We start from the raw sequence: 16,825 nt of genomic DNA, 5'->3' as shown, positions 1-16,825 counted from the left end.
ATACAGTGTGCCATCCTAAGCCAGATTCAAGTTAGATTTTTCACAAGTTCCATTCTACTCATATTGTCATGTGCACACACAAATCAAAAATGACATGAGACAGGAATAAGGACTTCCCTTGCTTTGGAAAACCAAGAAACGAGAAGATTTAAAATGCAGAAAAAAACATGTTTTCATAGTAGCTAGTACACCTTCATTAGGCTTTAAGACACATTTCTGTTTATAACCTTAATACAGCTGTATTTTTACTTTATAAAAATCAAGTCTCCCAGTAAAAATGGTATTTTACCACACTAACCTTTAAATTCCATCACTAAGANTATTTTACCACACTAATCTTTAAATTCCATCACTAAGAATGCAGTTATACACACCAATTTCTAACCTCTTGGAATATTCTGCAGAATGGATTTTAGTCACTGGAATGAACAGCTGCTCAGAAAAACAGCACTGCTTCAACTGTGATAGGATTTGATAGTCAATATTTTCGTCTTCCAGTAAAAAGATTTCATGAGCATAAACACTGTACTCCTTGTGGTTTCATCGATCAAGAGAACGTTTCTGAGCAGCCTGAGCAAACATTTCGTAATAGGTTGATCACAGATCTGGGGTCATCGCTCCTCATAATGGCACTGCCAGACACAATCATGTTAGCTCCCGCCTGGAAGAAGTAAACATTTAGGTTATGCTTCAAAGGAAGATGCACAGAAGCTTAAAACAATTTCTGGACTAGAGTTTCTATCCTTGCATCTGTCAGCACTTTATACGAAAGATACCTTGAGAGGAACAGACTTAAGCAATCTAGTTCAATGAAGACATAAGTTGAAACGCTTAACAAATGAAGATATCAAATTATTTTTTAAATGTTTTTAAGACATCACAGACTTTTTTTGTAACCACCTTTAAAATAAGCTACACTGTTGCACCTTTGCTAATATTTAGAAAAAGCTGTAAAAACCTTAATCTTCAGTTCTATTAAGGTTTCTCCAAAATATGCTAATGCCGACAAGGCTACTAAAAAAATGAATTTTCTTTTAATTTTTAAACGATGTAGTTGACCCTTGAACAATGCAGGGGTCAGAGGTACCGACCCCCTGGGCAATCAGAAATCTGCGTGTAATGTGACCCCTCCAAATCTAACTACTGATAGCCTCCTATTGACTGGAAGCCTTACCAAAAACAAACAGTTGATTCATACATATATGTATTACATACTGTATTCTTATAATAAAATAAGCTACAGAAAAAATGTTAAGAAAATCATAAGGAAAATAAAATTACAGTACTGTAAGAAAGGACCCATGCAGTTCAGACCCATGCTATTCAAGGGTCAACAGTGATGAACTGGTAGACAATTACTGCTAAAATGTGAAACTATATAATATGGCAACATTAAATAATTTCTCATTCTGATGTCAGAAAGAATGAAACACTTTTAAATGTATGCTTCACTGCATTCCAGAAAGGGTTTGAGGGGCTTAAAAAAGATTTTCAAGGTACTTCTAAATGTGGAAGCAAAGAGAAAAAGTAAGGTAAGTCCAAATTTAGCTCTGAGCTCCCAGAATTTGACTCGAGGAGGGAAACCCAATCTGTTCCTGTGATCTGCTACCAGAACAAAGGGGCAGGAGGCTACTGGGAGAGGCCCCAGAGGGGAAGAAAATTCCTCCCAGGAGACACTGTCACTCTGTGATACAGCACACTACATCTCCAACGACATTCCTCATAAAAATAAAACTAACAAACAAAAAAATTAGTTTTGCAGAGTTACAGCTTGACATGTGTTTTAATATAAGCAGGGAAAGCCCAATGGCAAAGCACAGTTCAGTAAAATGAATTCCACAAGTGGTCAAAGGATACATGCTAATTGTTTGGTCAGCTCCTCTTCCATAAATATCTCATAGCCAAGCTTTTGAGAAGTATCAAGCAGAAAAGTACGGCATTTTTACAAAAAAAAACTGAAAGTGCAGATTAGACCATGCTGCTTAACAAAAATGGGCCGCATAAACTTTAATGGCCTGCAGTGTTACAGGAAGGGCCCGCACCCTACCCCTCTTTTGTTCAAAAATTAAAGAGGGGCGCCTGGGTGGCTCAGTCGTTAAGCGGCTGCCTTTGGCCCAGGGCATGATCCCAGGGTCCTGGGATTGAGCCCCGTATCGGGCTCCCTGGGAAGCCTGCTTCTTCCTCTCCCACTCCCCCTGCTTGTGTTCCCTCTCTCGCTGGCTGGCTGGCTCTCTGTCAAATAAATTAAAATCTGAAAGAAAAAAAAAAAAAAGATTTATTTTTTAGAGAGCATGAGCAGGAGGGGCAGAGGGAGAGAGGGAATCTCAAGAAGACTCCATAGTGAGTGTGGAGCCCAACGTGGGGCTTGATCTCACAACCTTGAGATCATGGGGCTGACACCCTCTTACAAAGCTCAGGGCCTAACTGTGTTCAGCTAGCTACCTGGGAAAACTCATCCCACCTCGACATAAAGGACCACAGGTCTCCAGATATCAGACCGGGATGTCCATCAGAAATGGCTCTGGTCAGTCCTTGCAAGAGACAAACTAGTAACTAACACACCTCAGTTACACAAAATAACAATCTTTTCACTTTATAAGCAGGTATGTTTTCTTTCCCTATTTTGGAAAAAATGTCTTACTCCAAGGCCTAAAACTTAATGATCTCCAAAAGGCTGACATTCAGCATATTCTTTAAAAAAAACAAAACAAAACTTCCTTCAGCATGACTCAGATAACTGGGACTTACTTTTTAATGATCACGTGATTAAGAATATATCACTTCCAGCTCTTCATTTTCATAGTTCTACATTTGAATAAGAAAAATACTCTTCCCAGAAAGAAAGGCTACTTAGGAAATGGAGGGGAATCTCTGGCACACAAGACAATGCCCCGGACACGTCTGAAAGGACACTGGTCTGGGTCACAGCTGAGGAGCAGTCTCACCTCTGCACATCTGTGGATCGTGTCAGGACCTACTCCACCATCGACTTCTATGTCCAAGGATGGAAACTGGGTCCTCAACCAATGAACCTAGATACACACGAAGAAATAAGTGACTCCCATGGTGGGTACGTGGGGTGAAAATAAACGAAACCAAATAAAAAAAAAATCAAAGAGCCAATATCAGCCACTACAACAGAATTCCAAATATCTCACACAGTATTTATTTGTTTACTTACTTAAGTTTATTTATTTAAGTAATCTCTACACCCGACGTGGGGCTCAGATTCAGGACCCAGAGAGCAAGAGTTGCGTGCTCTTGTGACTGAGCCAGCCAGGTGCCCCGTCACACAGATAACTTTTTATTAATACAAATTATGATTGGTGAAACCTTCCTCTTTAATATACTGAGACAAATTCAGTTTCATAAAAGCAAGGCTTGTTCTATTTAGAAACAGCATTCAATTTGTCATGGCTTTGCAGAGAATATACCTCATGCAAACAAGACAAAGACAAAACCCTCAATATTCAATGAAAAGAGATCTCCCAAGAGATGTAAAGGCTACAGAGATAATAGCTTTGAAAGGAAATTTCAAGATTAAGATGTAATTTTTTTTCTGATTTCCAAACCTAAATCTCTTATAGCATCTGTCACACCGTATTACAGTGACACGGAGGAATCCCTCCCATGCCACCTTCAGAATGAAGACAGGTCTAAATACACAAGCGGTTCAATTATTGAATGAACACAAACAATAAAAGCCTCACCCCCAAATGAAATATCTCTTTACCTTTGGCATCATATCTTCCATGAATTTCTGCCCTCCAAACCCAGGTTCCACTGTCATAACCAAGGCCATATCTATCTGATTAGCCCACGGTGCCAAAATACTCAACTGCAGTTCCCGGTTTGATGGCAAGGCCAACCTATAACAGAGACAAATTTGCTACATCACATTAGCAATTATTTCTGTATTATGTTATTGTGGTAGATCAGACCCAGTAGAAATTTCCATTCTTAAAGAGTAGAACAGACACAGAAATGGAATGTATAAATTATTCAGACTATTAACCACTTTTTTAAAAGTCAACAAGGGTACCCAAATGTAAATGTTTCTAAAAGGCAGTCATTGGGGCGCCTGGGTAGCGCAGTCGTTAAGTGTCTGCCTTCAGCTCAGGGCGTGATCCCAGTGTTCTGGGATCGAGCCCCACATCAGGCTCCTCCGCTGGAAGCCTGCTTCTTCCTCTCCCACTCCCCCTGCTTGTGTTCCCTATCTTGCTGGCTGTCTGTCAAATAAATAAATAAAATCTTTAAAAAAAATAATAAAAAAAATTAAAGGCAGTTATTTTCAGGAAACATGAGTGGAATCTAGAAATCTTGTCTAACATACAGGTTATACTTAGACTCCGGCTTCTCAGCTGAAGGACAGCTAACTGCCTCAGTCTGGTCTTGTCTGCCGTTCACTTCATGTCTTCCACCCAAACATCCACACTGACAGTGAACAGAAAACACTACTGTCACTGCTGACCTCTCACCTTCATCCCATTCTCCCGAATGTCTTTAATCAAAGCCCCTGGGTTCTCGGTAGCCTCAAGATGAAAGGTGTATTGATTGGCTCCCGCTACAGCCATTGGTTTTACCCACTGTTCCGGCCTGGAAACCATCATGTGCATATCTAGAAAGAAAAGACACATCTCCTCAATATTACTGAAAGGAAAATACCTGGCTCAGATTATTGAAGCCAGCCTATGGTTTTGCTGTTTTGGATAATAAACTATTTGGCATTAAAATAATTCTTAAATAATTACCCTTCTGTATAGCTGGAGCTAGCTTCCTTTGATCTTAAAGATAGCGTTTGGGTTAAACTCTTCCACATGAGGCATATGGTGCTGTGTGTGACAAGTAAGGACTAGAATTCAGGAAACCTTAGGTCCAGGAAACGCTACACTAAAAAACTTTAGAAAGTCCTATTATCTATGTGGACTTAGTTCCTCATTTATAAAATAAGAAAGCTAAATTAAATGATTCTACCAATATCTTACCGAGCACTTAAGGCACCATTAACTATTCTAGGCCCCGGGGACAGAGCAAAAGAGACAGACAAAAGCCTCTACTGTCATGGGGATTACGTTCTCAGTGGGGGGAGATAAACCATAAAGAAAAGAAGTAAATACAGCACAGGCTGGGTCGGCAGTTAATACAATCATCGGCAGTTAATACAACCATGGAGGAGGCCGGCTGGAGGGGGGTCAGGATCACGGCGAGAACAGGTGAGAACAGGCGAGAACAGATTAGGTAGGAGGGCCACAGGGTACAGAGACGCAGGACAGTGGGTCGGCAGTTAATACAATCATCGAGGAGGCCGGCTGGAGGGGGGTCAGGATCACGGCGAGAACAGGGGAGAACAGATTAGGTCGGAGGGCCGCAGGGTACAGAGAAGCAGGACAGAGCTCTGAAGGCCACTGGGCTTTATTCTGAATGATGGGGGACACGGTGGGATCCTGATGAAGTGACAAGATCTCACTGAGAAGGCCATGGCAGTCAACCGGGGAGCAAGGATGACAGCAGCCACTGAAACTGGCAGGAAGGCTCGGGTCTCATGGGTCTGCATCTCTGGCCAGTGGGAGTGGCCTCGGGCTGGGGGGGTGGGCAGGGGACAGGACACACAACACGAGATCCAGGAAAGTGCGGGAGGACTGCAAGTCTGACCGCATCCTAACTGGAGTGCTCAAGTCGGAGACAGGCTGGGGAAACAGGGCTGATGGTCTTCCGTAGGATCCCGACTTAAAACAGAAGAGCAATTCACAAGAGGTTGGCTTAAAAGAGGCTGAATGAAGAAATGATGCTGTCAAGAAGGAAACAGTAAGTATTCCCCGCCCGGTGGATGGTGGATGTGCTAGAAGAGCCGTGAATTTGCTTCTTTGCTTGTTTTTTGCCAGAGGAGGCACGTTTCTGATACAGCTGCGCTACAGCAAAGAAAAAATTTCCAGTATTCTAGAACTCAACTAGGAACACAGAATGCAATAAGGCTTTGAAAACTACCACGAAAAAGAGAATACCGCTTGACAAATGAAGCCAAGGTTAAAGTTTATATTTCCAAACTAACAAAAGTAACAAAAATAAAACCTACGTCAATCGGTAAAACATTGTTTTTAAGACAGACTCTATTTGGTGTTCATGTTCTAAACGAAGAAAAATCAATCTGCTTTAAAATATCTAGTTCATTTATTCCTTAAGTTACCAGACTGCTATGCCGTTCAGTGTCCAGCATGTGGTCACCACAGGCAGCCCTCACTAGACAATCTAGTGTTCAGAGAGCCACCGGTCAGGGAAGCTGCCTGTAGTTAACATCCTGAGGTCAGCAGTTCTCAAACACTCAATCATCAGCCTCCTCAACACTCTTAAAAATTACTACAACCCCCAAAGTGCTGTTGCTGTGGGTTGTATTTATCAATATTTAAAATGTATTAGAAATCCAAACTAAGAAATTTTTAAGTGTCTACTTATTAATTCATTTAAATATAATAAGCAATAATGTATCTATCATATGTTAATGTAAGAATGACATTATTTTACACTTTTGCAAGTTATTCCTGTCTGGCTTAACAGAAGACCTCCGTATTCTCACATCTGCTCTGCATTCAGTCTGTTGCAGTATGTTGTTTTATATGAAGGAAAGGGAAAGAAGTACATGGAAAAGGGAGGGATACATTAATAACCTTTTCAGACCAGTGCAATGGATATTCTTCTATTTCTACCCCAAAACTCTACAGCTAGGACTTTTATAAAGGTTAGCTGCAGTGTGGAATCTATAAACTCTACTGGTTACACTGAGAGCCGCTGGCCGATCCTAATACACTCTGAATGGATCTTTTAAGCACTAGTTCACTGAAATACACAGATCTTCCAAACAGTGAACATTTCGTTGTATCCACTTGTTAATACCACTACAGATTTTATCAGAAAAGCTATAAACAGCAGAAAGTTAGCGACTTCATAGACGCAGGCACAAGTTTTTCAAAATTCAAATTTTCACTTGCAAGTTCTAACTTTATCAGTGGAAACAAAAATGAGGTATCTTCCTTGAAGTGACAGGCTAACTCAGTTACTTTAAAGAAAATGTCAGTAAAATATCCGAGTGTGATAACCATGGTTCATCTGCCAGTTGTTCATTCTCGTGAAAAGTGTTGGTGAAAAAGGCAACAGTTCACAACTCAGTGTGGGGCAAGTGGTTTTCCTCGAGAAAACCATCCTCCTCCTCCCGTAGGCAGAAATGCTTTACATGTACTTCCCACTCTGTCGCACAAAGCAGTGAAAGAAACTCACCCAAGGATCAAGATTTACTGTAATTAATAATCTGTACTGATTCTTCAAGGATATTTACTGTGAACAACAGGGTGACAAAGAATAATATAATAACTCCTTGGATAGTTCAATACCATTGCTTCGATTCAGGTCACACACCAAAAAACTCACCACTGCTTTTGTTCTATCAGTACAAATAATGGCAAATAACACTGTATTATGAAAATAGCATTCACCTCCTATTCCATCTGCAAGGGATTCCTGTGGGTCCTCAGACCATACCTGAAGACCCCTGATTCAGATAACCACAAAACAAAAACAAAACAAAACACAAAAAACAACATTTTCCCTATCACCTGATTGCTTAAGGGTTATTTCTACTCAATATTGAGACTGAACAGTTCAGAACTTTAGCAGTTATACATGCAACTTGTGAATTACTTCTTAGATATACACATGAATCAATTCTCGTTCAACAACAATCAAGATCCAAGAATTAAACAAACAAAAACCACACTTCTTAAGGTAAGAAACAAAGGTCACAAAACCCAAACATTAAAGCATCTGGAGTCCATTCATCTCTATTATAGACCCACTTCTAGACAGACTGATTAGTGAGTTTATTGGCAAATAAACTAAACATAGAAAAAGTAGATTGTGTGTGGTTGTGTCAATAGGGCTGGTAAGACAGGCACACACAGAGGAGACACAGACACCAATGAGAAGTGATGCTACGAGTCCAAATAAAAGAGAAAAAGAAAAAAAAATGATTTTAAATCCATACAAAGCCAGATGCAGAGGACTCTGGCCACTGCAGTGGAGGCAAGCGAGGTACTCATTCCCTTCACCTCTGATATTCCTAACAAATTTATCTTGGAAAACTCATTTTCTAAAACGTAATGAAAAAGCTGAGGTCATCAGAGGATTACATTCCATTATTTGAAAACTTCAAAGTGGTGAACATGCTAGTTGAACAGTTTCCCTCGGCTACATAAACCGATAAGGTACATTTTCTTTCGTGCAAAGCCCACGGATCCTATAAAGAGGCTCTGCCTGAGAGACATTTCTACGATGGTGGCAATGTTCCACAGTGGCACTGTACAATACGATAGTCACTAGACTCGTGTGGCTATCGAGAGCTCGCGATATGGTTAATGCCGGCTTCATCTTTCATTTTATTTAAACTGAACTCACTTCAATAGCCTCATGTAGCTAGTGACGACCATATGGACTACACAGCTAGACTCCTTCATAAAAATGGTCCACAGTTGGCAAAAAAAAAAAAAAAATCTAAGTTTCATAATTCCAAAAGTTACATAGAACATATTTATAAAAATGTGTTAAATTTCTTACGTACAAGAGATCTGTCAGGTTAAGCCACTGCTAACTTAGTTTAAAAGAACAATAACAATAACAACATGTGGATTGAATCCATGTTCATGAGAAATAACTTCCAGGTCACTGTGTCTTCTTAAAAATCTTAACTCACCCTATAACACCACAGTGGAGCACACATAGGCCCCACTTGTAGAAACTCCAAATTGCATGAAAGAATTGGTATCACTTCTAAACCATAAATCGGCTGATTTATAAATTCATTTAACAATCACACTAAGCTCCAATCTTGTGTCTATGCTTACCTTTAGGAAAACCACAGTAAACAATGTCGATTAAATCCCTGCTCTAAAGGAGTTTATAGTTAGATAAAAGTAATCTGACTGAAGGAAGTCCTGAAAAGAAAATTCAGAAGGTGAAAGGATAACTGGACAAAGGTTAATTTAGGATGCGGTGCTTAGAAAGGCCTCTCTGAGGAAATGCCAGTAATTCAGGGCCAAAAGATAAGGCAGAGCTGGCCAACTGAACAGTGTTCCAGGCAAAGAGATTAGCGAAAAGTGCCAAGGCCCTCAAGCAAGAAAAAGTTTGGCTTATTACAAGCAGCCAGTGAAGCCTCAGCACAGAGAGCAGGGGAAAGGGTTCAAGATGAGGCTGGAAGTTGAGAAATCAACCATCTACTTTTCCTTTACTTGAGCAACACATCGGCTTCCGACAGCATAACACCCACTTACCAAAGAAAGGGTCCTGGCCTAGCTGCTTTCGGAGGCTTTCTACCACAGGGTGCCCAAAGGTGATGTTGGGAACAAAATGCCTATAAGACAAACAAAATCTTACTCTGAAAATGTTTTCAATTTAGTTTCTGTATTTTTCTCAAATGTATTCTCATGGGGGTACAGGGGATCATCTGTGATTGCAGTATGTTTCAATGCAATTAAACATTTAACATCAACAGTATTAAACAATACCAAAAATGTCTCGATAATTTCAGTTTTACAAAGCAGGATTTCCTTGATATTTCAACAAATGATGACAACGTCACAAGACTTAACTCTATAATTCAGCATCCGACAGGTAAAAATGGAAAGACGACAAAATCAAAACCCTCAAGTTATGACTTGCCCAAGTCACACACTAGTTAGGAAGTTCTGGACTCTGACATGGGTCTCAAACCCTCATCTGTCATAGGCTGCCTGTGGCTACTTCTAATCCACGTCTGTCACAGGGCTTTAAATGACAATTTATTTAACATTTCTTAAAGATTATCAATAAAGAAGCCTGATGTATATATTAATGACCACCATTTCTGGAGGGCTTAACAACATGCCAGGTGTTCTATCTTCTTTCACTACATCTTCACAACAAGCCTTACGAAGGAGACGCTATTCTACCCGCCCCCCCCAAAGAGCACAGGATAAAGAACTTCCTTAAGCCACCCAGTTCGTAATCTGTGGAGGCAGGATTCAAATGAGTTCTTCCTGACATCTGACCCCAAGTACTTCACATTACAACCTACTCAAGGTAGTCCTTCTATCACTAGCTCACGTCAATATTTTACAAAACCTCCTCTAACAAGGAGCAGCCTGGGTTTTATCCAGAAATTTGGGAGTTCCTGCTTACCCAGAAAAGTTTACCATCTCACTGGCAAGAGATGGCTAATGCCTCAACGGAATCCATGAGCTTACTGTTACAGTTGCTGGTGAGAGCCAACTCCCTTCACATCCAAGTGGCCCATGCAACTAGCTCTCACCAAAGGGCTGTGAATTAAATGATGGGTGTCACTGCAGAACCAGGAGGTTAAGAAGTAGTCCTTTTTTGCTCTCACTTTACCTTTCCGTCAGTAGAGAAGCCCTTAAGGAATGGCAGGGTCACAGGATGGAAAGAGATGATGTCCCTGAATCTCTTCATGGAAGGACATTCACACTCAACTGTGACATGACCGAGAACTAAACTTTATGTTTATCCACTGCACTCTGGGCTTTACTGGTTAAAAGCAGTAGATACTACTCTATATGAGAACTGCAAGAACAGCTAAACAGTAACAAGTGGGCAATATGAGGCAAGTAACATGGCACTTTTGAGGGGAGGATCAAAAGATTTACAGAACAAATAGAATTTGTAAAGATGGGAAAAGAAATGAAGAAAAGGCAGAAATGAGCAAGTTATATTCAAAGAAGGGGAGAGGTGGTGGTGTTCAGCTTGGCCAGCATGCAAGAACGGGAGGCAGCAGACTACATCAATTAAGGGTATCGAATGCCAGGCTCGGTGGTTGGACTCCATCCGGCGGTAAATGTGAAGTGAGGTTTTAAAGCCAGAAGCAGGCTGGCTCCGTCCATACAGCACGTGACTCTTGACCTTCTCAAAGTTGTGAGTTCGAGTAGTACCGTGGGTGTAGAGATTACTTATTTAAAAATAATATTAAAACAAGAAGCAAATAAAAAATAGGGTGCAAATAATAAAACAGTTAGATGGACTGGGCAGCACATTAGAAGAAAGGAGGCAGGTGTTGGCCAATGGAAGGAACAGTAAGAATGGAAATGAAGATACACGTGACAGGATTTGTTAACTGATTAGATGTGCGGAGCTAAAGAGAATAAATCATGATTTAGATCCTAAACTTAGAGCACAGACAGAATGAGTGCTAATAAAAAAATTGAAACTTACATGGGCCAGCCACCATTCTAAACACGTTCCATACGTTAACTCATTAACACCTCACAACTCTCTAGGGCTCCTATCATCTGTATTTTACAGACAAGGAAAAAGAGGCTCAAGGTCACACAGCCAGAAGTGCCAGAGGCAGGCATTAAACACCCGCCATCTGGCTCCAAAGTCCAGGCTCCTAACTATTACGCTCACCTGCCTGTCTACTGATAACTAACAACAAAAAAAGAAAGTTAGGGGAGGAGGAGAGGTCAGGATTCAGGACACCTCTGAGAGGGACTGGGTAAGGTGAACCAATGGGTACGGACACCTGCACCTGGAAACACTGTGGTCCTTGGAGGTTCGGTTTCCAGTACTCAAAAGATCATTCTACTGCTCACCTAAGAGCAGCGACTGCCTGCGCTATGGATAAGATGCTTACTGTGTTTTACTTAGAACTCGGAGGTGAGGGTCGGAGAAGCAGACAATGAGGCTTATTGGATATTATACAACTCTGGAATGAAAGATTTGGATTTTGTTCACTGTTCTTGTAATTTGCTGCATGGCCCTGGAAGGACTTTTGTTGCCTCAACCTTTTTTTGTTGTTGTTGCCTTTATAATGAAAAGAGACTGTGTCTATTTTCACACACATCTTGAGAAAATGAGGAAAAAAACATACACCTTTACTTTATTGGGAAACAAGAATAAAATATCATCTAAAACTACTGATCCCCAAACTGTAAGACTAATTGCACTGATGATCAATGCAATGCACTGGGTTCACCACGGCCACTGGAAGAACGGGAACCTACCGACGCCATCAGAAGAAACCAAAGGCTTATGGTTAAGCCGAAACAAAAAAAGGCAACAGACCCAAGCATGCAAGTCCAGGGGTCCTAAATATGCCTGACAACAGTAACCCTGGGAGCACTTGTCACAGAAGGATTTACAGGCCCTACTCCAACCCTATGACACCAAAGAGGACCTGAGAATCTGAATTCTTGATATATGCCCTGGGAGTTCTTATTAGACCAGCTTGGAAAATACCAAATTATTTCACTCTAATGAAGAGAAATTTCATCAAGAAGTCTGCTTCATCATTATATTATTCCGTCTTTTTTTCCCCCTAAGTGGTACTTTCTGAACTCTGCAAAAAAGAAAACACAATAAAAAAGTACTTTTTTCCCCAGAGAATTACTGAGATTAAGCTATAATCGTTTCCAACACAAGTATACAATTATTTTCTCTCTCATCATGTCCCATCATCAACCCTAAATTTTGTTTACCATTGTCATACAATCTATTTCAGACAGATAAAACTGTGACCAGATCTCCCAACAAGGCTAAGATGGTAAGAAGACGATTAAGGTATCTACAATGTACCAAGACTGTAACCAGGAAACACAATTTCATATGCCTACAGGCACTGGCAGAAATCATGGAGGAGGACAACGGGGCGGATGGGAACAGGAGACAAATGAAGAACATCCACTAGCCTCGCTCATGGTGGCGGCCATCCAGCTAGAGCCCATTGTGGCCTCATATGGCTGTGGACCCAGTGCCGGCAAATCTTGGTATGTTTGTCAAAGGTCAGCAATCTAGTACTAATGTGAAATCTTCCCAGTTTTAAATCCTGGTAACCAATTTAGAAATTGCATACTTCCTCTGTTCCTACACTTAAGACCAAGACATTTCTGGTCAATGTCATTTCAGGACAGGTGTATATGCTCTCCAATTTTCTTTTCTAGAGAACTCACTCGTCCTTTTTTAGAAGTATCCAACCAGAGAAGTGCACCCCGCCCCCCCAGTATTTCCAAAACTCGTTCCTGACTTTCAAGATGAAGACATTCAGTTTTAATCAGGAGAGAAATTGGGGCCTTCAGGGACAAAGGGGAAACAACAGGTGCATCCAAACTGTAATACTGGAGATTTTTTTTAAAGGGACCAGGAAAAAGAAAAGCATGAAGGCAGTACCTGGAAGGAAGGGAAGTCGTGGCTGGCCAGCTTGGGAAAGGGAGTCCAGACCCCCACCTTTACACAACTGGACTAGGAAACAAGGCAGCTCAGACAGCTTTGCCTCTGCTGGTGCGACATTAAGAAGAGGTTGAATCTCCCTAAACTAGCTTCCTCCTTTGCAAAAGGGGAATAAAAATACCTCTTAGCTCAAAAAGTTGTGAAGGTTAAAAGGGAAGGTTTTTAAAATGGTGCTTGGAGAATTTAATTTTGTCAAACCAAGATGTGACTTGGCAAAGGGGAAAGGAGTCAATAAAAAAACAAATACTTTTATCTTAATAAACTCCAGGCCTGCCATAGGGCTGGGAGGGGACAAAAGTGATTGATTAGAAATCCCTCTATTATGATAAATCCAATCATTCATTCAACCAATTATAACTAAGCCTGTCATGGTGCTTTACCTGAGGAGAAGTGAGGTGAGCCAGAGAGACCCTGCTTTCAGCGAGTTTACAGCGTAGCAGGAGAGATGTGAAATAAATAACAAAAATAAGCATATAGAGTTACTCTTTGAAGAAAAAGTGTGTGTTAATTTTCTCTATAAGCCCAGTTCCCACGGAAGGCATTAATTTCTGACACAATACAAGCTGTTGCCTGCTTCTAATCCTGGCTCCTCCATTTCCTAACTAGGAGACCTCGGACAGGTGGCTTAACCTCTCTATGTCCAACTTCCCAATGTCAAATGCTGGTGCCAATAACAGCACCAACCTCACAAGGTTGTGTGAGTTAAACCACGAAGAGCATCAGAACAGAAATAGTTAAGTGTTCCAAATATTAGCTACTACCATTGTCATTAGTATTCCTGACCTGTGAACAAAATTTTTTTTCCATTCAGTTACTCAAACATGGTGCAAGACTTCCTTAAAAAACGAAATTGCTTTCCCTGTTAAAAAGACTACACACAAGGCTGCCTGGGTGGCTCAGTCGTTGGGCGTCTGCTGTTGGGCGTCTGCCTTCACGCCCTCAGCTCAGGTCATGATCCCAGCGTTCTGCGATTGAGCCCTGCATCCCGCTCCCCGCTCAGCGGGAAGCCTGCTTCTCCCTCTCCCACTTGTGTTCCCTCTCTCGCTGCCTGTCAAATAAATAAATAAAATCTTAAAAAAAAAAAAAAAAAAAAAAAACTACACACATATACATGTAGCCTACTCTATCCTGAGGTACGTCTCAGACACAAAATCTGTGTCCCAGACATGAAAATGTACCCATCTCTGAAGTACATACTCCATTCAGTTACGTGTGAAAGTTCAGAACTTTCCAGAAAAGCAGAATTACGTATATGATAGCACAATAAAAATCAAGTTTTTGTGAGAGATATTTACCAATCTTACACACTCAGCCTAGAATTCTTAGTATTCTAAGGTCAAGATTTTGCCGTTATCAGTTGGGATACTGCTAACTGAATGAGATGCAAAAGGGAAACAACAGATTTAACCAGACAGAACAAAGGAAGACAAAACTCTTGTAACCGGAGTGACATTAAAAAGAAAAGGAAGTAACTGATCATCTTCGGTAAATAACACAATTTTGCAAATTTGCATGAGGTCACACAGGAATTTTACCTACTTAAAATAAATTTATTTTTCTACCCCAACCCAAGGTAATGGCTGTTATTATTACAAGTGGGGCTCAAAAAACTACTTGGCAAACCCAAGAAAATACAATTTGCAACTCTGTCACAATGTTGTGTAATCCTGGGAGAGTCCTACTGTTTTCTCTAGGTTTGTTTCCACATTTTATAGCCACCTTCAAAAACTAGCATCATCCTGATTCTGAACAATATTGATTTATGTGCTGTAACTACAGTGCTTAAAAATTACTTACAAAAAACTGACCTCCCTGAAGAGCAGGGTGCCTGAAGAGAAAATAAACAGGAAAATCAAAATTCGAACAATGATACAACTACTAATAATTATAGAGAATTTACCGTATGCCAGGCACTGTATACTTTGTGTTAGCTCATTTCATCTTCCAAAGTTGCCTAAGCAGTAGGTCCTATTATTACTCCCATTTTTCACATAATGAAACTGAAGCTCAATGAGGTTAAGTGGCTTGTCCCAGGTGATCCATCAAATGGCAGAACTCGGGCAATCTCACTACAGGTGCCAAGCTCTTCATCGTTACACAAACCTGTCTCCCCAGCTTTGCCACTAACTAGCTATATGAGCTTGGGCAAGTCATGCCTATCCCCTTGGGCCTCAGTTTCTCTAACTGAAAATGAGAGACGTGCCCTAGAGGTTTACGACTGCGACCCGGTCCCAAGTGCTAGGAGACCACACGTTACATGGGGGAGAGGGGAGGAGGTGGAGGTTTGGGGCGCAGTCGCAGCCCAGCATTCCGCCCCGGGTTCGCTCCAGGAAGGGCCTTCAGGACTCTCACCCCAGTCCCTTTTTCAGTACCACGTTTAGAGTGAGGCGCTCCGCGATACAGGGACGCCGTGTACCCAACAGGCACTCAATAAAGGTGCGCCGAGCCCGCCCCGCGCGGCAACCATGACCCGAGCCCCGCGGAGTTACCCGTCCATTACATCCAGGTGCAAATAATCGGCCCCAGAGTCCAGCATCCGGAAGCACTCAGCCCCTAAGTTGGCCAAATCGCTGTTAAGGATGGACGGGCCAATCTTGCAGCCAGACGCCATGGTGCTGGTTCCCAAGAGCAAGTTACCCACGAGTCCCCCGGTAAGACGAAAGTGTCGCCCCGATTGGCTGCGCAGTTCTAGCCTCTTCGCGGTAGAGTCTTCCGGACTCTACCGGAAGCAGCTACCCGCGGGGAGGAAGTCCCTCCTCCCCGGGGGCGGGGCTGTTTGCCCAGGGGCTTTGGGGCGGGGCCGAGCCTGCGGGCTCTTTTTTTTTCCCCCTTGACCTTCCTTCTGGAAACAAGCCTTTTAGGTTTCCCAGGCCTCGTAGAACTCGAGGAGTTTTAATTTTTTGCTTTACATGCCCTGCAGTTCACTCTCCTGGGCTCTTGTCCTCACTTCACTTTTTGCTTCCCTATTGTTTGCATCTGCGCAGTTTTCATCTCCTCTCCAGCTCTTGTGCTTGCCTTTAAAATACAAAACAAAGGGGCACCGGTGGGTCAGTCGATTAAGCGATTTAGCGTCTGCCTTCCGCTCGGGTCGTGATCCCAGGATCACGAGGCCCATGTTGGGGGTTCCTTGCTCAGCGGGAAGTTTGCTACTCCCTTTGCCTCCCCCCCCCCCACGGGCTTGTCTTCTCTCGCTCACTCTCTCAAATAAGATCTTGGGGGGAGAAAAAAACACCCAAAAAATTCCTTCTTGTCTCTGCCTGTTTGAACTCTTCTAAAGAGGTGAAGGAGCCAGATTTAGGGCGGAGGCCTCGCAGTCACTTAGGATCCTCCCTGTCTTTAAGGTTGTTGTAAGGATTAGCTACGTGAACCCAGGTAAGGCAGCCAGCACGTGGTGTCTGCTGCTCGGTACAAAATGTGGTGGTTATTATTATTATTACTATTCTCCTTCTCGGCTTCCAGCCCTCATCCTTACCTTCCGTTTTTTCCTCTCCGTATGTTCGGTAACAAATTGTAATACATTTATTTACTATTCAGACACAATCTGGAAGAGGGTAAGAGAGTCTGTTCC

General features: G+C 41.9%; 1 protein-coding gene across 1 annotated transcript; it reads right to left on the bottom strand.

Annotated features, from left to right (window-relative positions):
* Positions 1-326: 326 nt before the first annotated feature.
* RPE (ribulose-5-phosphate-3-epimerase) lies at positions 327-15,868 on the bottom strand. The gene is given in 8 exon segments (XM_002922352.4): positions 327-571; positions 573-661; positions 2,946-3,032; positions 3,734-3,829; positions 3,831-3,869; positions 4,479-4,618; positions 9,315-9,394; positions 15,747-15,868. Coding segments are annotated over 8 exon segments (684 nt in total). The 3' UTR covers positions 327-540.
* Between the last annotated feature and the right edge of the window lie 957 nt (positions 15,869-16,825).

Source organism: Ailuropoda melanoleuca, chromosome 2 (genome assembly GCF_002007445.2).
Source record: "Ailuropoda melanoleuca isolate Jingjing chromosome 2, ASM200744v2, whole genome shotgun sequence".
Lineage (NCBI taxonomy): Eukaryota > Metazoa > Chordata > Mammalia > Carnivora > Ursidae > Ailuropoda > Ailuropoda melanoleuca.
Note: the sequence above shows the minus strand (reverse complement) of the source record. Positions and strands in the feature narration are given on the sequence as shown.